The 22,821-nt window shown below is 32.6% G+C and overlaps 2 protein-coding genes across 2 annotated transcripts in view; both read left to right on the top strand.

The window, feature by feature from the left end:
• The window catches only part of raskol (Ras GTPase-activating protein raskol), a 167,262-nt gene that overhangs the window by 20,486 nt on the left and 123,955 nt on the right, over nt 1-22,821 (top strand). The window lies entirely within an intron of this gene.
• On the top strand, nt 5,812-10,964 carry LOC137929780 (uncharacterized). The gene is made up of 2 exons (XM_068772886.1): nt 5,812-5,920; nt 10,061-10,964. The coding sequence occupies exon 2, from the start codon at nt 10,131-10,133 to the stop codon at nt 10,962-10,964; it is 834 nt and encodes a 277-aa protein (XP_068628987.1). The 5' UTR covers nt 5,812-5,920; nt 10,061-10,130.

Here is a 22,821-nt window from a genome sequence, read left to right as displayed (position 1 = left end):
TAGCGGCAGTCGCACTGGTAATAGTTTCTATTACCCGCTAGGCGGCGCTATCTAATATAAAATTTAGTATTTAGTACCGTATTTATACCGGTATGTCTCTATACAATATCATAGAAAGATGACTTCTTGACTCTTGTTCAATAAATATATTGGCATATGCCGTGATTTACAACAAACATCTTGAGAGGAAAACATTCTTTTGTCTACCAACTTAAAAAAAATATTTTGATGAAACTGCATTTATGAGCCTGATTCATTTGCAGTAAAGGGGACTGGAGCAAAAACTTGCATCTGTGTTGTGAGCTCTTCTGTCAGCTGTTACGTCAAGAACCCACGCAGCAACACTGAGTTTACGTTAGATCATAGATCTTTATATTGATTCCTCGAGTCATGTTACGTTGTTGCCTCACTGCGAAATTGTGCGCTCTGATTTTGGATATCCTTGCAGCGATATCTTCTTAAATTCCCACAGTTTCCGATGCAAAACTTTCCAGGAAGTACATTTGTGACCTTTTTCCAACTGTTGTGGGCTTGCGAAAAATCGTGTTGTGTCTCTGACATCAGATCTTATTTCTTTGGTCATCTCCGTGTTGATTCTGAAACCGTTTCATTGAATTTTTTACATATTTTATTTCATTTTCATACTCCTCTTTCATCCTTCACAATTTCTTTGATTCCTTTCTTTCTTCCATCCTACACATTTTCTCACACTTTAAGCATTTTTATACTTAACTTACTTCTTTCCATGCATCGACTTCCATCCTTCTTCACGTTTCATAAAACGCTGCAAATACATTTACACTTGTAGACCGGTTGCAGCTTTAGTGCTGTTGTCAGTGCGCCTGTGACTCAACAAGCATACGTAGGCTGTCTTTTGTCTTTGCTGTTAGACCCCACTTGACGCCGCGTCACTTAGCTTTTTCTGCGATACCATCAAGGACGAGGAGAAATAGAAGAGGTGAAAGTAAGCAATCCGGTTTAACGCCCATAGTCACGGGGATGTCATCGTAGATAAGGCTATCAATATAAGAATGTCATGTAGCAGTATTGTATGTTTAAGTTGGTTTACCTACAAATACGGAAAGTCGAGGTCCCCTGTTTCTTGCTTTCTGACGCTTCTTTTATTGTCTGCCTGGCCGACCTAAGAGTTTGGTTTAATCTGGTGAAATAAATAAGGTAACGCTTCGAGCCGAGGTTTCTGATGGAGGTCTCAATCACTGTAAAGAGGTCTAGGTTAAGTGCCTTGAGAGAACTTAAACTTATAAAGCAAGTGTAAATGCTAACAGGCAAACAATTCTTGTTAATTGAAGAAAAATATTGCGCAGATTATTAAATTATGATATTTATTTGGTATTTTATCTCACTTCAATGGGGTCATTATGACTGCAGTATTTTGATTCTATACGTTTGTTTTTCATTTTTGACTGTGTGCGCTTTCTTTCATTTGAACCATGACTCTGTTGATACCCTTGTGCAATTAAAATAAGTATTGTATTACGTAAATAATAATGTAATTTCTATGTAATGAAACCCATCAGATAGCTGCAAATAAAACTTTACATCGGCGCGAGATTTATTTCTTAGTTACGTCACGGTCACGGGAATCATCGTATTTAAATAACAAGTTTTGTAAACTGATTGAATAAAATTGTTGGCCAATTATTTGTTATTTCGTCACCTTTAATTTATGTGATCGTTAAGTAATTTTAGGTTCTATTAATCAAACTAAATATTGTACAAACTAGTAATTTATCTCCACGGTGATCGGCCATATAAGTAAAAATCTTTAGTGGTTATTGTATAGCTCCTTTGCTGTCAATCAATGTACGGTACACTCTTTCTCTATCAATGGTTTTATAAATAATAAATAACGTAATGATAATATGAAAAAAATCATTTTTAAATTTCAGATTGATACATATTACAATTAATTAATTTTTACTATCTATCTCTGCAGACTTGATACTGCCTATAAATATTGATTATTTATTGTAATAGAAAAAATAAACTGATGTAACGTAATTCAGTTTGATCACTTTATACAAGGTGGTTGGAAATTGGTAGTAAAAGATTTAATGCTTTTCGCTGACAAATGAGCTACTTTCATCACTCTTCAACTTTTACACCTATAACTAATCACTAGAGGTACGGAATTTTCGTATTTACGAAATAGATGCGAATAAATGCGAAATTTTAACATAAATGCGAATAAATGCGAAATGTATGATAATGTTCGTTTGATGGTTTGTTAATTATTATCGTATCTCCCGAGTTGCGACTCGCGCCAATTGAACTTGAGTGAAGTTCGTTTCGGACGAAACGGTCGATGCGACTTTTTGGACACGAACCGACTCGACAGGACGAAAGCTTTTCGAAAATTCCTTCTTTCCAAGAAATTTCTCAAAATGAGCTAATTGATGGGTATGCGCACTTTCATAGAAAATCATCGGTCTGTCATTTTAACCCTTTGACTGCGGAATTATTTTTTCAAAAACGATCGCCAGGGACTAAATTTTTACAGCAAATTTCAGGAACTTTTAATGCTAAATAAATATTTGTATTATACCATTAAACAAAATACTATTTTGCTTTCATCTTCTGTTTAAATAAATGCATACTTTTAAAAAAAATTATACTTTTTTATTGCATAAATCAATTTTAAATGACAATAAATTAACTAAACTTGTATTAAATATTCCGATATTTAAACTTGAACTTAAATAAAGAAAGATTATCTTGATCTCGGATCCAAGTAAAAATATTTTATTAAAAAAAGCATTAATTTTTGATATTTTGGGTCAAACATAATTGAATATGTTTAATAGAAAAAAGTGAAAAAATTTAAATATCTTGGTAATTTTTTTTTATTATTTCCCTTTGTTGTTTCTTTATAGTCATTAAAGAATCTCTTTTTACTGACATTTCTTAATTATTTTAATAAAAACGCGTTTCTATTGTTTTTATGCCATTATACCCATTTAAACAAATAATTTGAATGTTTTTATTTCATTTTATAATGTTTTTAGTGTTTCCTATATTTTAACATTTTTTTCTGTTAAACGCATATAAGCGTTCATCGCAGTCAAAGGGTTAAATGAAAACCCCAATGTAAAGGACAAATTGTTGGCTGTCAAATGCAACTTTAAGTCTTTTGCTGAAGCAGCATTACAGAGTATTTGGAGTCCAACCGACAGCGTGGACGCTGAACGCTTCTTCAGCATATACAATGTCGTCGTACGTAACAGACCGAAGAACGACGCTTAAGGAGTCGAGTGTCTCAGTGTGTAAAATTTCTACAATGTTATCTTTTAATTAATTAAAAATATTTAATTTTAAGACTTGTACTTTACAATTTTCTATTTTGTAAAACTTTATTTTCATATTTAGTAATAAAATAGCTAAACAAGTATTTTTGTTTTGTAAAAATCTAATTTGCCCAATTTCTTTTTTACTTTGAAATAAATGAGTTTGTATAAATGCGAAATTTATGCGAAATTTGCAAATTTTGAAAAATATAAATGCGAAATTGGTGATTTTTTTTTGCGAAAATTCCGTACCTCTACTAATCACCCTTTGTATTTGGACTTACTATGTATATGGCTTTAATAATTTAAATAACTTTGTAACTATATCCATAATTTTTTAGTTTTAGAAAACAACAAATAAAAATTAAAGGCTTACTGACATCTGCAATCATTTAATCAATCCCTTGATATTCTAGCACCCAAAAATCGTAGTTGGGGTCATAAACATTTTTTTCTCAGCCTACCATGTCATATTGGCTATAACAAATGCCATGTGATAGAATTGTGCAAAAAATAAAATAAAGCACTATTCCATTTACTGTTGTCTGCTTGCACATTTGTTTGAGTTTTATAGCTGGGCTGTCTGTTGGACGCGGTCATAAAGCGTTGGAAATTGGAATAAAGTTTTTTTTCGTATTATTATTTCCATAATGGTGTTAATGTATTTGTATGGTTTCATATTAGAAGATAGTGGTTTTACTCATACAATTGTCAATTAAATACCATTTTTATAAATGATATTAATATTTTTTTACTAAAACAAGTAAATTTTTTTTATTTTAAAAAATTTGGATGAAGTAAAGTTTACTTTAGATTTCGTCTGAATGTGGTAACAGGAAAATCTATCACAAAATTTAAATAGTAAAAAAGTTGAATCATTTGTGATTTGTGATAAATTTATAACCGATTTAAATATCCGTGTTTGAAATTAGAATCTTAGAAACAGTGTAAACATCCTCTTCGAATACACTCCGCAATAGTTCACCGTCGTAAAACTTAACAAAACTCGTTGGCGCCGGCCATGGGCTGCAGTATGCAAATACTACTGAACTGAACCGGTCCCTGTTCCTACGATAAGCTGGTACCATGCCGCGAGATAGCAAATAGATACAATCACGCAACTCCGTACCAAGGGCCATAGAATCGTGTACGAGGGCGTTGATTCGTTGACACGACCCCTACGTGAAAACGGTTGAGAGTCAACAAAAGATAAAAAAATGATATAGTTCCCCTAAATGTTACTATAACAATAGATATCTAGTAGCCGAACTAGTTTCTATAGAAACAGAGTTGATATAAAAGGATTAATATCAATTGCCGTTCACAAAAGAGAATAATTCATTTCTCCTGCGTTAGTGAAGTTTCTACAAATTTGTTGTAGGGTACTGCAATGCAGTCCAATTAAAACAATAAGTACGGCAATTCATCAACGTTGCGCGTAAACTTGCATTATTTGATTAGCATCATACTAATAACCTGGATCTGTCGTGATATAACTAATTGAACGCTTTAATAACAGTCATTTAACGAATTCGCGTTACTATCCGTCTTGATGGATCATTGACGCTATTTTCTAATTAATTTTGTGGTTTAGACATCAGCGGTTGCATTACTATTCTGTTCATTTGTCAAATCGGTCAGCTCTGCCCCAGTGTCTATAGTTATAGCCTTAATTCGTAAACAAAAAATGATTAAATATTTCAATATTTGCTTTTTTTAAGAAAAAGTTTTGTTTGAACATATAAAGTTTTTATGTAAAAATGCTCCAACGCGTAAAAGAATTTTGCACTGTTTAAACAAATTAAAGAATGTCATTTATTTTGTCTTTGAACTGTTTTTAGAGGCGTTTAATATTTTGGACAGATTTCGATTTAATTGTATAGTTGTAAATTGTCTCTTTATTGAGATTGGTTGAATTTAATATTTTTACACCTTACATGGTTTCGGGACATTGTAGTTCAAGTTTATAGCGTTGTATGCGGGTTATCACGTTTGAATTATCTAACCGAAATACCTAAAATTTATATTTCTCGACAAATAAATAACAAAAACAAAGAGAAGAGAAAGAAATAAATGAAACATAAATAACAAAAAAAAATATGATCACTGAATTAATTATAATCTTTGTTGCGACCCAAGCATAATTTATTAATTATACTTAAAAAAATAATCAGCAACTTCGTTATTACATTTGTAAAGTATAAATGCATCATATATCCCACTCAAGCGAAGCTTAGTTTGGTTTGTGTTATTCATTTTACGCATTACTATAATCCCATTAGATATGGCCATCGGTCGTTTTGATTATTCAAATTTATGGTACATAAGCAGAGAGGAATTATGAATATGGAGCGGATTTGTGATGGGATGGTGTGGTATATCTCTCGGACGGTAACGGTCCTGTACGGCGACCAGCTGCGAACAGATGAGCGGGTCTCGATTGGCATAAGCAGTCGCCCTCCGCGCAGTCGCGGCTGCCTCCAGTCGGCCCCGGCGCGATCCGCCACGCGCACCTATGTAGTGCTGTACGTTATTTCAACCGAACACGCCAATTCTCTCGATCACGGGTGAAGGGAATCGAAGTGACAGAAACAGTGTTGAGTGTCAAGTTCAGTGTTGGTAGGAATGCAGCGAATCATTTAATTTTGTGTTTTATGTTATTTTTTGTACAATAATCACCCCCCGACCCGTTCGTGTTATTGCTGATTGTAAACATTTGGGTTTTGTCAAATAATATTTATTAGCGGTTAAATTTAAAATTATATTATTAAGAGTATCAAAAAAATATCTGCTATTATCATGGCTTAGCAATGTAACAAAAAGCTAATTAAGATTAACTGGTTCTATTACTTAGTTTATGTAATTTACTGAAAGACGTTGCAACTATATTAAAATTTATAAATGTAATAAAGTAGTTATGACCTTTATCTTATAGTTGATTTGCTTTTATAAAGTTTAGCGCGCTGTGTAATTGGCGCGACAACAATTTGTATTTAACGGCTAATATTCCTTACAGGCTTTCGAAATATGAACGTAATAGGTTTTTAATTACTCGGCTATTTAGTTACACGATACTCTGCATAAAGATTATCTATATTATATCGCGGCCTTGGGTATGCCACAGATGTACTACTATTTATAATAATGTCCGTTGCTAGGAGCGAGATTGTATGGCAACAATAAACCTGGTTTATAATTCTCAATCGTCTGTTGTACTCTCTCCGCTAGTCTTACGGCTTCAGTACGGTCAAACTTCTCGAGAGCACTCATGTTAATGAGAAACACTATGAACTTATGGTTATTGCTGTATTGAATCTTTTGACTGGACGTCAATACTTTCAACTTTAAATTTAAATGTTTTTTATGCATTATTCGCGGTTAGTTAGTTCATAAACTTTGCCTTCTTGTCAATAATTTTAACTTGTTTCGTGTGTTGCTCATTTATTATTTCTTTGATAATCAATGATCACCTCCTATGTACTTCCTAATTAATTATATGGGTTTCATTTATACGAAAAAAGTATTAAATTTTTTAAGTTTTTTATTTTGTAAATAATTTTTAATGTTAACTTTTTTCTACGAGACAAAGTTTAAATTAATTTTTAACGTCTAAAAAGCAATGTTTTACAGTCGAAGTTTTATCTCCGTTCACACCTTACGCATTATGGTAATAAATAGAATTTTTACTGACCTAATGCAATCATGTTTAAAGCGGTTAAAGTTTCTCTAAGTACTGCCCATCTTTAATGCTACACTGTAAAAATAATGCGAGTCTACTCTTTTACCATACCATTGCATTGATGAATGTGCATTTTGATTTATTTATTTATCTCACGCACGTTCTTGGTTTTCTTTAGTTCTTTCTACACTATCATAAACTAGAAAAGTAAACAAGACTAAATTTTTTATTCATTCATAAATTTTAATCCTTTCTTCACCTCTTATATAAGGTCATCTTTCTTTATTGTTAATTCAAAGAAATGATATGAATCTAAACCAAGGAACTGGAAAGGAAAAAAATATTGCATGTAATAATCTCATTTTGAACCAGCGAAATGTATAACCAATAAGGTTGAAATGTTTTGACCTTAACAATGCACTGTTGTTTCCATGCTAACGGTGTTAGTATGACTAAGGCAATGTGTAATGTTTAAAATAATATAACAAGGACTAAGAGATTGTACCAAATTATTTTTTTTATGGATTGTCAGTTTATAAATGCGTCTTGTCGCATTATACAGTATAAAAGAATGAATTAAGAATGGGAAGATCCCCAGACTTATGATATTAACCGATGTAGCTCAACGGATTAGTAAGTTGGAGTGCCAGAGGCCACATAGCGCGCAGAACTGACACCATAAGGTTCTAGAGTGGAGACTACGGACCTGAAAGCTCAACGTAGGGCATCCACACATAGATAAGCAGACCGCCTTATTAAGATCGACGAAGGATTGGACAGAGGTTCTATTGGAAATCTATGGGCGAGACTATGCAAATTTAATTCCTTGTTTTTCATCTATACATTACACTTAACAGTTTTAAAGTTCTGATTAATTTTCTAATAGTTCCGACGCATGTTTATCTTATAAAACATATATGTGAACAAAAGTCAAGAATTTGTTTCATTATTAGAATTGCTTAAAAATAATAATAATAATTGTAATAATCTTTGGGTAAGATCTAGTACGACATTGTAAATATAAAATATGTCCTTTTAGAGAAACATTAATTGTAGAAAGTCGTGTATATGTAGTAACACTGCTATTTAAAAAATAGTAAAAACGATTTAGTCAAATATACGAGTATACTCGAAAATGTTCGAATGTTGAGTATGTTGACCCTGGTCGGGTGTTTTTGTCGTGAGGCCGATTGCGGCAACGGAACCGTGGCACGTGCAGTTCCCTTCATATTTGTTAGTTAATGTAAAAGGTTTTCTAGATTTCTTATGAAGAAAAAGTTATTTTTACTTAAATCTTGATGATCTTGCATTTGTATACAGGGTAATTAGGTTTATGTGTAAATACTTTTAAAAGGGTAAATATATAGCTCATTTGACAGCAAAAAGGTTAAAAACTTTAACATCTATTTCATATCACCTTATATAAAGCGAACACTCTGAAAACGTTACATTAATTATTTTATCTATTGAATTGTGACAGGCCAATAACTTTTTGTTTGAAATCAATGAATTTTGGATAGTTTGTAGTGTACTTTAATTAAAACATATAAATAAAAATACAGGGTGATCCTTATATTTTTGTGTAAACAATAATCACGTTAATTTCTATGGGGGAGAGTGCAACAATGGACAGCCTACTTCCTGCGGCTGAAATGATGATGATAACAGTTATTTTCTATCTAGTTATTATTTATAGATCGGGTTATGGAAGTTGCTATTTTAATATTAGACGGACTGAAATTTTGTTAAATACTAACCATTAGTTTGACTATCATAGGAACACCTGGTTTCCTATATTACGTTTAAAATGAGGAATCATTAAATATTATTTTCCTAATATAAAATTTCTGATTTAATGACGATATTGAGGGATGTAATTTTTAATTATACATATGTGTATATGTTCATATGACTAACTTAATTTTATTTATCATTAAACATTTATAAAAGGATACAATATTTGTCAGGAGCAATATTACGATACACGTAACTCATAAATTTGTTATCTCAAAATCTCAGTAAGTTATCGTTCTATTTTTAAAATAAGACATAAGAAGTTTTTTTTTAATAAAAATAGCGACGCCGTCGGGTCTCGACCAGAGCCCATGTCTGTTATTAGCAAGCCGCTATAACAATTTCAAAGTATGTACTTATAAAATAATTGCGTTTTCCAAGCACGACTTGCAGGCATTAACCTTTTCCTTTATGTTTCTAGCACTTTTAGAAAAATTAGATTTAAATTGATGCTGTGAAAATTTGATGACAAAGTTTCATTTGTTGATAGTACGTCGATTTTAATTTTTTTTATTTTAATTAGATTAAAAATCACGGACATGAATTCCTTTGGAATCGTGTCACAATATTTAGAATGAGTAGAGGAAATAGCCTTTTCAGCATGTTATTTATAACAGGCGAAAATAATAACAGTTGGTAATAGAGTCAACTTATGCTACGTCGACAACGCAGTACCGTAAGCCTTTGAAATCCACACAGTCACAATTCCAACGTCAACATACAGACATAATAAATGACGATTTGCTTTATGTTACAGTGTTATTCGTTCATAATATTATTTGTTGTATCTGAGTAAAAAGTTATATAATTAATTGTAGTTAAATCATTACACTCATTCAAAGTTAATAAATAGGTAAATTATTGTTAATTTCCCTATCTATTATGTGAAGATATCAACACATTTCTTAATCGCCGATTCTGTTATGATTTATAATAATGTACATGACGAAACTTATCCTTTTGTTGTAATTAGCACACAACTGATTGGATGTTACACATATTTTATTCCGTTTGCAAAGTTTTTATATCCAACGATTGTTCAACACTGGTGTTGTAGAATCGCCGACCTACTTACGCATTGCACCTGTCGTACGCATGCTGTTATCAATTTTTGTTAATCACATAATTATTAAATTAAAACCGATCACATTTCTTAACCATATTTTTTGCAATAATATAATAGAATAGATTGCAATGTAATAAAAGACAATTTATTAACCCAGTTTACATCAGCAATGGACGTCGAACGTATTTAAGTAATTATTTAAAGTGTTCTACATAGGTTCTTAGGAATCGGTGAACGTGATGTGAACATAATTTTAGTGCAAAGTGAGTGATGGTATGGATCAGCGATGCCGGATTGGCGATACAACGTGCTGTCGACGAGCGAGGCGTTCCTCGACGCTGGACCGCCGCGGGAACCGCTGGTCGCCAGCTACCCGCGTCGCGCCGATCGGACTCGACCTTTACATACGTGCCCATACACAACCATTTTCCTGGGTTCACGATCCCATGCTCCTTACCATTTACCGCCCCACTCTGAATCCGGTGACCCATTCGCAGACGCATATTCAGTCGATCGATCTTCAAATTTAACCGATACGTCAAGCTTCGCACGGTACGAGGACTGTCGTCCACAGATAGACGAAACGCTATCAGAAGAGAACGAACAAGTTTACTTGAACAAGGATGAGAATTTATCTTTGCAAGTTCAAAAAGTGCCATACACTACTAGCGTGTTTTACATTTCAGCTAAAGCAGAAGCTTTACATAAAGATGGACAGGCGACCAATCTTTTCCTAGTTGAAGCTTCGGATTCAGACGCACTGTCATCCTGCACCTGCGATAGTTTTGAACGCTGCGAGTTCGATTGTAGGGATTTCGAACCTTTCTCTGACACCTGTTGCTGCGACCCACTTAGTGATGGAGTTTGTAGTCGTAGCCCTAAGGCTGTAGAATCACCAGAGGATTTTTGTGATAAAACAGTGGAAGAAGATGGAGAGTCCGCACGCAGTGATATGGATGGTCTTGATTTGGCTCTGTTTGAACCTGCGCAAACGGATTCGAATGATTGTGATGGTGGCGAAGGTGATCGAAATACCGGTACTGTGTCGGCAGCCCTGTGCGGCATACTGTATGCCTTACCGGAGCCATGTAGTGGTGAGTCGGACTCCATTTTTTGTTAATTACTATTAAATAAATAACCCTAAATACGTATTTACAACGATACAACTACTATAATATGAACTGCTGGAGAGCGGTCAGATGTGCGACCGACGTGTGGTCAACGCGTCGCCAATTGGATTCGTATTGGATACGGGCAACGGTGTGCGGCAAATTACTAACGCATCTATCACAGTCATTGTCATAGCTGATGCAGACGGCTTACGGACTGTCGTTTTACACATAACGCGCTTGGGGCATAAGTTACACGTTCAATAATTGTTCTTGATCCATAGAATAACGTAAATACTTTTACATGCTTTATTATTATTTAGTAAATAATGACCCTGGAATATAATTTGTGGTTTTGAATGGGAAGTTATTTAATTATAACAGTATGCAACACAACAGAGTTTTGAATTTGTTCTTAAATATGTCATTGAAAAATTTAAAAAAAATGATACATCATCGAATTAATTATTTAAAATCATACCATAATTAACATTTTAATTATATAATAGTTTAGATAACAACAATAAAGAGTACATAAAGTATTTGCTTCTACATACTGAAATTAGATTTTTTTTCCAGGTGAGAAAGGAAAAGACATTTTGAACAAAAAATAAATTGCTGAATCATGACTGTGCTACAGCTTTTATGGCTTTGGTAGCGATACAACTCTCATACCGTTATCTATTCGCAAGTTTCTAATTACCGCCGAGGAATGAAGATGGAGGGCGATTGTTAGTCCGCATGCAAATCCGATAAATGTCGATCTAGATACGTACTTACAATACCACGAGTATGTCGAAAAAATCTCATTTAAAACATTTATAATGATACTAACGACGTTTTGATTTAATGTGCTAATGGCCATTATAAAAAGCTATCATAACTCATGTTAATGCAAATCTCGTATTGTCCGTCTAATTGTTTCCGTGTGAACGAAAACTATCACGGTAGTTTGTTATCATTTTGAAAGAACGTGTTATTAAACACACTAAAAACTGTTTAATGGTATAAAATGCGGTTTTCTTACAAGATGATGCTCTGATTGCGGGTTTCGAATAGCTGGACTGGTTTTAATATTTTAAAATGAGCGAAATAACTCAGTTCTACAAAGGGACTTTAATAACATCGTAGCATAAATATAAACAGACATTTTTTGTATTACAGGTTATACTTTTTATATGTAGACAACAGAATTGATGCATTTTTATCATGATATTGGCAAGGATTTATCTACAATTTTTAATTAGTCAGAAATATTTCTTGTATTTCAAGACGCTATAAAAGAAATGTCTTCCATCTTTTGTTTATTATGAGCCATGTTTCGGTTTTGTTTAAGTTACTGAAACCCTTTAATTTTTAAAGAAACAAATTTATCGGGGGATTTTACACAACACTTAATATTGTTTATCTTTCATGTGAAATCAACTATTTAGTTTTTTATTGTACTAATATGCTACATTTTGCTTTGATTATGTTTAGTTTTTTTCATTATTTGTGGTATTGAAGTAAATTTTTTGAGTTTGCACCGCCTTTCACAATCTCGATTAAAGTACACTGCGATTTTATCACTTGTATCTTTGGGAATCTAATTACACAACAAGTGTTCGTTTAATTTAATGTATAACAGTTCTTACAATTATGCGGTTGTTACATGTTTGCTATAACGTAACGTAAGAAGACTGAAACACTATACATGTGCGTTTGTGTTTGTATTTCTATTTACTTTCGCAAAGAGTTTTATAAATAAACTCCTTTAAAACTTCCCAACCATAAAACCTATTCTGACAAGAATATAGTGCTAGCATACGACAACTTATCGCACGGTTTGCATTTAATACAGGTTCCATATGTCAATTAACGTTGCTGGCTTGGCCAGGATGGAGTGGACGTGCATCCTCACGCATCTGTATGATGCGCCGTGGGTCTATTATACTTTATAATGAGTTCACCCTTCCTGTATAAGGTATTTTGCGAGACTTACGTTTGTTTGGATCGGAGTCTGTAATAATTAAAGTCATACTCGACACCAAAGTTTTCATATTATTTATACGTACTTTAAATTTTAAAAGATATTTATATATCCGTAACCGTCATACAATTTTTAATGTAATATTTTAACATTATATTTAATATGTGTATATTTTCACAATAATATTATGTACAAAAGAGACATTCAATTTAAATTTGATGCTAAGTTTTTGTTGTATTACTTGTGAATATAGCAAAAATACATCGAGTTATAGAATGGATTCTGGAATTTATAAGCATGAAAATGATTGCCAATTTCTTTCAAACGGATCTTTGAATGTATGATGGCGTGTGAAAAGCTAATATTAACTAAGAGAAGTTGGTATTTAAGTAACTCTGGAAAGTATTTTATTGCTGGATATTATGTTGTTTTATTTATATTTCATGGTTATAGTACCTAAAGAATGTGGTAACTAGAACGGAATATAAAAAGATGACTGGCAGTTATTGCGGTGTTTGCAATTTCTCGTAATGGTGGAGCAATTTAAGTGTGAAACAATACGAACTTAATATAGTCTACGAAATTGATTTCAATTATTTTTATTAAAATATATTGTATAAAAATATTTAAAGAGAAATTTTTTCCTTTTTTTTCCTTTTGGACGTATTTCTTATATTTTTCTTTAGTAATCGTACTAAGATTTTGTCGGAAAACTATTTTGTTTCTTTATATTGAGTTTTTGTAGTTAATTTTTTTGCCTGCTAGTGCCTCGGCGTGGAATGACCTGCGGAGAAGATTCACCGCCTGGAACTCTACAGCCAGTTCTTTTCTAAAACTTAGGAAACAAAAGTTGGAAACTATAACTAAACATTTTACACAACGCATCTTAATCGAACAAAGTACTAGGATGTCCACAAACTTCCAAAGTCTCAAAAGTATCTATGTACTCATCTATTTTACTATAGTTTTTATTTTTATTTTATGCGAATTTAGATTTAAAACTGAAAAGAAACTATCAATAAGTCAATTAGTCTCTGTTGCGAATTATAGTTTGCTGGCTGCTGGTTTTCAGCAAATAAAAGGGCGAACTGCAAAATATAGTGATTTATATTTCAGTTTAAATAGAAACTCACACACTAAAGGAACAGAAAGTGAAGTAACAGAAAAAGAAATCAAACCAAGAATTTTTAAAAATGACCTTAGGGTTGCCGACTCACTATGGCAGTGTGTTACATAAATAAAAGCTCTAGATTCGTAACTATTATTCTGGTATTATCTAAAACATCGAACTATATATTTTTGAAATTTTCTTATCATTATAATAATAATAAATAAATTGAATAACTGTTTACGTTTCGTGCGGAGATTGACCGCGATCCGATATCCAATTACTTGTAAGAAGTCATCACATCGTAGACTTAGTTGGTTGTGGATAGTGAATGTTTATATCGATAAACTGTGCTTGATTTATCATACGAAGAAATATTTGCATTTTAATTTGTAGGTGCAATCGTTTTCATAATAATAATAAACAACATGTAGTTACACTAAAAAGGCTAAATGTGGTAGAAAAATGTCACGTTAAGCACGTAAAAAGAAGTCTGTAGTTTCCAATTTTTCTAGGTTACGTTTGTTACATAACCGTTGCACTTATACTTCTACACCGCGCTCGGTCATTGACTTGATTGTTTGACAGAATGAACGTGATTTGTTTTAGTGAAATGTTAATCGATCCGTGATGTTCGTTAAAAGAATAATGAGTATATTTACCCAATTTTAATTTTACCTTGAAAAAGTATTTAAAAGGTGTAATTTACGGAGAAGCGACCGCCATAGCCCGACAGATTGGCAAGTTAAAGCGACGCACAGTAGGCCACACAGCTAAAACAGATAGTCGCTGGGGCGTTAAGATACTGTACCTTGCTAAGGTCGTCGCAAAATGCTAGATGCAGGCCGCTTCCTACCGCTATATTGGAAATCTAGGGGGGAGGCCTTTGTCTACCAGAGGACTTCTTACGGCTGAAATGATGATCATGAATTTACCTGATGAACTTTTTTTACTATATCAGTAAAATGGGAAACGTGAAAAGAGTGTTAGTTTCATATCGCATCAAGGTCCCTTGTTACTGGTTATTTTATATTTGTACAGTTATTTAAAGCATAATAGATAGATCTCAAATATCCAAGTGAAGTACCATGACGACGTAACCTACATGCAATGCACAAGTTTAAAGTTACAAAGAGAAATAATTATACTGAGTTGAGGGTTTTATCCCTCGTAGCGTGTTACCAACAAAAAGATAAGGCTAAATGGTTTTACAACTTCGAGTCTTAAATATAAAATATAATTCCATGAATTATTTTTTGAAAAGTAGTGTATTTATTTTACATATAAATTTAGTAAAGTGATATACTTTGGAAACTTTGTTAATAAATGTGGTTGAAAAGAAATGAACCATATTATTCAAGATAGGATTACTGATAAAGCTTCCGTTGTAGTATAATAAGCAGGTCAGTTTCAGAGTAAATTTAACGATGTAAAATAATAATTTTTCTGCATTTGTTATACATAGATCTATCTACGTACACGTATTATAAAATAATGTTAAATCATAATTTTAAAAATAATGTCGAAACGTGATGTATTTTTTTATGATAATTTTATTTATTATTTTTAATGATGTGGTCCGAATATTGTAATGTTTAAAATTTTGAGAGGCACTATATGAAAACCCATACCGAACCATAATCGTTGACTTGAGCGTTGGTCTACAAATGCCTAACGAGTTTACTTATCGCCATCGATAGCGTTTGCTTCAGTAAAGAGGCGGTCACACTTAAGCTAACATCAATATTACTGTTATTTACATGTACTATTTTTTTACGATATTGTATTTTTTTGGTATTCAGCGGATTTCTAGTTTAACTATTATTAATTGCGTTTTAGCCTTGCCATAATAAAGCATTATTAATTAATAAATTGCAGACTAAATGTAACCTTTACAATATGAAAAGAAACTGGTCGAAAAATTTTTAAGCGTATGTTTGACATTGAGATCTTGTTTTCGTGCACATATGTCGTCTCTCCGCATTTTTGTCATAAATAAATTAAAAAGAAAAAGTTTAACTCCACTTAAAACATTTGTGTTTTTTATTTAAGGTATTTTGTTTTTTTTGTACTAGGTGATTATCTATTGCCATTAGTGTTCCTGTTTTTAAATGTACGGTCAGTCGATAAGATTGTCATTGTTGTTTAACTTTTACCTTTCAGTTATTTTTATGTTAGTTGTTCTTACATTACTGTTGAGCTTACGAAATTTTACATATTTTCTTTTATGTTTCTGTCTCATTACGGTATCTCTGGAACTATAAGGCTTAGAGACTTGAAATTTAAGTAGGAATATTACTTTTGCTGATTAGAGGTCTGCTAAAAAGTAATTTTATGAAATTTTATCTACAAGGGTTTGTCGAGCGTTCATGAAAAAATGCATGTTTTCAAATTATAGTTCCTGTAAAACTTCGCCAACATATATTTTAGCTTGTTAAAAATTACATAGAATGAATTTTATGAAATTTCACCCACAAAACGCGGTGCTTGGCCACGCGAAGCGTACATGATTTAAATATTAATGTGAGTTTTAATTCTTTTTCAAATTTACATTTTTTTTTGATCTTGGAAATATTTTAAATTATAATTAGATGAAAGATGAATCTATGGTATGCATGACATTTGCAGTGCACTTGTTGGCTAGTAGTCGTTACAGAGAGATGTATGTTAAGAACAGTTGTTACGACCAAATACGAGTACGCAAGGTAAATGTCAATATCGTACAGCTGTCTGGTGCGCACGCGCCTTGCTATTGCAGCACCTGTACCATTCGCCCGTCCGATTGGTTCGATTCCATCAACGCAGTTCTCACACTGCTCGGTTGAGGTTACCTTCGAATATACTACTTTTAAATTGGTACAGCCTTCTCATTACGAAAATGTTTTAATGTCATTTAATTACATTTATCACTCGTTGCAGGTAACATTTCAAGTTAAATATTTTTAAATTATTTAATATACTTGGTAATTGTGAAAGATGTAAAAGCTTTAAAGAGGAAATATTTAGGTCATTTGTCGGCAAAATACTTGAAAGATTTTATACCAATTCCCAATCTCCTTGTATCACGCGATCTATGATGATGATCTGAAATTTGTTACATTAATTCATTTTTCTATTGGAATGCGATATACCAATAATTTCTCGCAGAAAAAAGTCTGCAAGGACCGATAGTATTTCAATTCTAGTAATCCAAATGCTGAAAACGTTTATTTTCACATCTATTATAAATTGTTTAATTTTAAAAATATAATTAACTCCTTCAGAGTTTTTTACACCTATAACCAAGCACCCTATATGTTTAGCGTATATATTTGATAATGTTTAGTAATCATCTGCGACGCAATTTAACTAGAAGGGATTAATATTGCTCAATCTTATCTAAAGTATAACAATCTGTCATCAAAACATGCGGGACGTAGTCATGAACGGGAAGTATGCAATTCAAAACGAAGCCCTTTGTTAGTAACATAAAGAGAAAGTCAAAGATGGAGCGGGGTTGCCAGTCCGAATAAATTTAACGACTTAGTGCCTTTATGAAACTCCAATCGTGAAACACATTTCATACTAAAGTTATTCAGTGGCAGAATGAATAGAGTATGATTATAGTTAGTTCCTTTAAAAACGAATTGAATGAGTTCAGAGTTACGGACGAATTGACCCCTTTCCATCTCTTCGACACATAATGTCTAACAGGCAAGCGTAAATCTATGTATAGCTAACTTTACTAGGTCAAAGCTTGCTCATTAGACTGTTTATTTATAAGGCCTGTTTTAAATCAGGTTAAAATAGACTGCATATTATGACGCATTTAATGCGTTTACAATCTACTTCAAGTTTGGAGTAAAAGAATAGCCAGTTTTATTTACTTTTTATTGACAAATATGGCTAAAGTACCTTAAACCGGCTAATAACGTCTCGAGGACAGCACAGAACGCCTCACAGCAGTCGGCTGGCGACAAAATCCACTTCTAGGTCAGGTGTTAAAAATTTACCTAGACGTAGATTCTGTCCAAAATTTTACTTTTTGCAGAATTAAAACAGAAAAGACTAATGGGTTATATTTGGCAATACTTCAAATCATATTAATTACATTAATAATGTTTTTTATAAGAAAGAAGTTTTGTATCTTTCTTATTTTTATGTGTGTTGCTTTAGAAAAGAAAATACATATATTGATTTACTTTGCCGTACTTTTTAATGTTTTTTAATTGTATTCAATTTTTAAATTTTAATGAAAATTGGCAGCGTTCGGGCAACTCCAAAACATTTTCTCGTCCAAAATACAGCAATGTCGGTAAATGAAGGTTTTTAAACAATGTGTTTTGTTATTGATAACATACGGATCCGAGACATGGTCGCTTACGAGGGGCGTCATAATCAGGGTCACTAAGAGGGCAACGGAGAGAGCTATGTTAGGAGTTTCCCTGCGAGTTCGAATCAGTAATGAGGAGATCCGCCGAAGGACTAAGATCACAGACGTAACTCGAAGAATCGCCCGTCTAAGGTGGCAGTGGGCGGGGCAAATCGGTCGTGCAACCGATGGAATTTGGGGCCAAATGTTTTCGAGTGGCGATCACAAACCAGTGAATGCTGCGTGGGTAGGTACCTCACTAGATGGACCGACGAAATAGTTAAGGTCGCAGAAAATAGCTAGAGGCCTATGTCTGACAATGGGCGTCTATAGAATGAAGAGAATAAGAAGAAATCAGTCAGCATTGTATAATTTTTCTATTTAAGTTATCGAACTGACTAGACAAGGCATATGTAAACGAGGAGAGCTAACGCTTCACCTAGCTTGATAAGACAAATGTTTTATTGGTACATAAATTTTGACGAAAAGATTGACTGATAAAATTGTCTTTAAACACTATTTTATACTTTTATGGTTTTATTTTAAAATAAATATCAATAAATTCACAAAAAAGACAGGTATTTGTTTTCTAGGTTATGTGCAAATGAGACTAAATAAAGATCTTTGTTTTCGAAAGAAACCTTTTTTTAAGTATTTTTTGTTTTTAGGTTAATGTACGATGAGATTTTCTTTTAATTGCACTAAATGGTCGAGCGTGTAAAGACGTGCCGTCGAAACAGTTGAAAGTTCCTATAGATCAGTAATTTATTTGTTTTTAAACTAAGAAAACGGGCTATGTTAATATTTAGCTGACAAAAGTTATTTTAATAACATTATTTGCTTTTTGTCGTTTACTTGTGCAAAACGCGCCGTAAATTACTGTCTGTAAAAAATTTTGTATTCTGCTTAAAATTATACATGCGCATTTATATTACAAGTAGACCCCTTATAATATCGTATTAATAGCAAGACCTTTTACGGTGGACTCGCTGGAGGACAGAGCTCATGAGACCACATTGTTAACCAAAAGGGCTTTAAGAAGTTAACAATGGCTTTATTGTGTGCGAATCTCTATATGGTAGTTTTAGTTGATACTGTATAATTTATTCCTTAATTTTTTTATTTTTTTTTACAGCAGGCTTTTATGAAACTATTCTCAAACTACTTATTAGTTAAACTTTATTACGATAAGTTTCTCTAAACTATACTCGCTGACCAACGTGATAGCGCTCTTTATATAAAATAGACAAATGTTAATACATGTAATAATATAATTACAGACATCAAAAATTGTAAAAGAAAATAATGGCATGTTCATTAATATATAATATCGATATATTGATCTAGTAAGGTTTAATATTCAATATAAAGTGGCCGTTGGGGTCAAATGGTTTTCGAGTGGTGACCACGAGCCGGTAGACGCGGTGTATGTACGCCCCCCACTAGATAAACCGATGACATAATCGCGAGTAGTTGTTGGATATACAGACTGTGGTGGTGGTGACATGTCGATCTTTGTGGGAAGCCTTTGCCATGCATTGGGCGTCTATCGGCTGACAAGAACAAGAGCGACGGTATGGGTATAAAATTTTGTTTAACGATACTTTGTACAATAATATCGTCTAGTCATTTTTGAAAACTAACAGAAAAATACACTTTTTATGATGTGAATCACTTTGAATTTTTATTGTTTATTTACTAATTCTCATTTTACATGAATCTTATGGAATCACGATGTTTGAATGGTAATAGATTTTTTTTATTCAAAGTTTTTAAATTCATAGTCAATTTTGGTCTTATTGTTAGACAAAGCCATTCTCATCCTCTATTAGTGTTTGCTAATATTTTGCAAACTAATCCGTTACGTCCTTTCACCTTATTGTCTGTTACCGTTCGGCTTAGAAGATTTCGTTAATAAAATTGAAAATTATGTCAACTTTTATTGATTTTTTATTATTATGTGAAGAATCTTTCCGTCAAGAAAACGGTAAAGAGAGAAAATTTATGTTAATGTACGTACATACTTATTCAAAGTTTTTCTACAAAAACTCTCTTGTTTTGTACGAACTTATATATGTTCTTTGTTAAAAGACGTTTAAAGCAGTAAATTTTGTAAAGTAATTTTGTTTCTATAAAAGTATACTTTTTGCAATTTTGTAATGCATGTGCATAATATTCTTTTATTTGCATCGAAAATATTGATTACTAGTTTTCCATTGTGCCACGGACTCGTCTTTGAGGTCACAGTGTTTCCGCCGTAAGATAATAGGTGCGTGTTATCAAACAGCATCTCTTACATGAAACGTGCGATTGTGAGAATCGCACTGCATTTACACTGTCGGTGCATTGTTCTGATGTATATACTAAGGATATGTGTGCTCGTTGTCTATTGAAATACTGTATACAGTCGATGATTTCATAGTTAAAAAATAATTACAAACACATAAACTTGTTAAGGACATTAGCGTAAACCGATTAAAGAAAAAATTACGTTGGTCAAATCTGGTGCCATTCTTTCATCTCATGTTTTTTCATATGCGCTGTTATAACCTTTCATGTCGTAATGCCTGCAATCTGTTTCAATAAATGAATCAAGTCTGCCCACGCCAAAAGTGATTGATGAACAATGAGTGCTCTCGTCGAGTCACATTTAGTCTATTAGTTGATATTGTTCAAATGCAAAGCTCCTAACTTCAATGTCAATGTTTATCTTGAAGTTTTTTGGTTTGTCGTGTCAGGATTATATGTAATTAATTAATGTTTCGTGCCTTACACGCTAAGTTGATATGTTTTCCAAGTTCTTTTAAGATGTTTTGCCCCCATATTTAAGCCCTTTATACCTTTAAATCAATACTCATAGTTACTGTTACATGTTACGTTTTGTATATATACACGTTTTTGTAAAAATACCTTTATATTTTAATATAAACTAATAAAAAGTTTTAATTTATTCAATCAATTTAAAAGTGATAGCATAAAGTTTTATTACCTACTCTTAAATAAAACCTTAAACTTTTCATAAACTGATAATATGAAAAAAACAGATCTTTGTGTAGTTAAAAAAAAATCAACGCGAACGTTTATACATTTGCTGCCGGTGTAACATTATACGTGATAAGAATACGCAATCTTTGAAACGGTTGTCACATTCGGTTAAAAAAAGCTTGTAAGCTTTAAGTCGTCGTGTGAAGTGAACTCTGTGATTTAGTATTCGAGGCACGACGAAGCGCTCACGACGGTGGATGTGGTAGTAGTAATCTGTGTATGGTTCATATACTTTTTTTTGTAAAAACGTACCTTTTTATTACGCTCACTCCTCATATCTTCCTTGGTTAAGGATGAGAGAACTAAAATAATACAATCTAAAATATTGAAATGAATCTTAAAAAGTATTATATGGTTTTGCAGAGTTTTTTTCTCTTCTGTTCTTCCCAGTTCTGGGGCATTTCATCCTGACTGGTGGTAGACTCAACGCCAACAAGAGATGTAATCCATCGTACATCGAATAAGGATTTGTTGAAATTGAATTTCAAGACTGTATCTCCATGCGGAGGCGTATATATGTGTATATGTTTTAATCTATCTTACTTTGGACATATTAAATACAATACATGTAAATATGACTACAAAAGTTCAATCTTTTATTTACAAAATTTATAGTATGTAGTCGATATTGTCCAATTTATCTAATGTTTACGAAGAATGAAAAATTATATTAGCAGAATTGTGATTTATACATACTAAGCAAAAAAAATATATAATTTATTTAATTACGAGATAAGGTTACTTATGTTTAACTAATAGGCACGGACTTGAACGACTTTTTTGTGTTAAATATATATATAAATAAAAATGTGATCTTAAATAAACAGTAAAAATAAAAATATAAACAGGTTTAGACGTGAGGTGTGATATATAATAGTATAAACAGGTTGAAACTAAGTGCCTTCAGAGGTTATAGCACAAGCAATTGCCGGTGGCAAAAAAGGAACTATACAGAATTTTGCATTACAAAACTTTCTGTAGTACTACTTAGAGCGAGTAAACAATTTTGTCAAAGGTATACAATTCACCTCCACTTCACCTTGAAACATATAGAACCGCCTAGAGACTATAGTATATCTCTCTCACCCAGTAATTTGTCTAGCTACGGCGTCCGTTTAATCTGGGACACAATAATGGTTGCGCACTTCTCTTTGGCGGTAGGTTTATTATACATATGGGCTCAATCGTTGTTCTTTTTATAGCTTAATTAACCTTTAATGAATTGTAGTCGTTACTCACTCTCTCTGGAATAGAAACGTATAACTTTAAAGTACATAATGCGGTGTAGAATAATTCGTGAACACTTTCATAAAAACCATCCACATCCTACGTTACAATTGAGTGTGTCTCATATATATTCCGCTGCAGTATGAGTTGTGAATACGGCCGCCCACG

This window comes from Battus philenor, unplaced genomic scaffold (genome assembly GCF_028537555.1).
Source record: "Battus philenor isolate CCGP_79_NKW_IND1 unplaced genomic scaffold, ilBatPhil1.0.hap1 SCAF_5, whole genome shotgun sequence".
NCBI classification, from domain to species: Eukaryota; Metazoa; Arthropoda; class Insecta; order Lepidoptera; family Papilionidae; genus Battus; species Battus philenor.
Note: the sequence above shows the minus strand (reverse complement) of the source record. Positions and strands in the feature narration are given on the sequence as shown.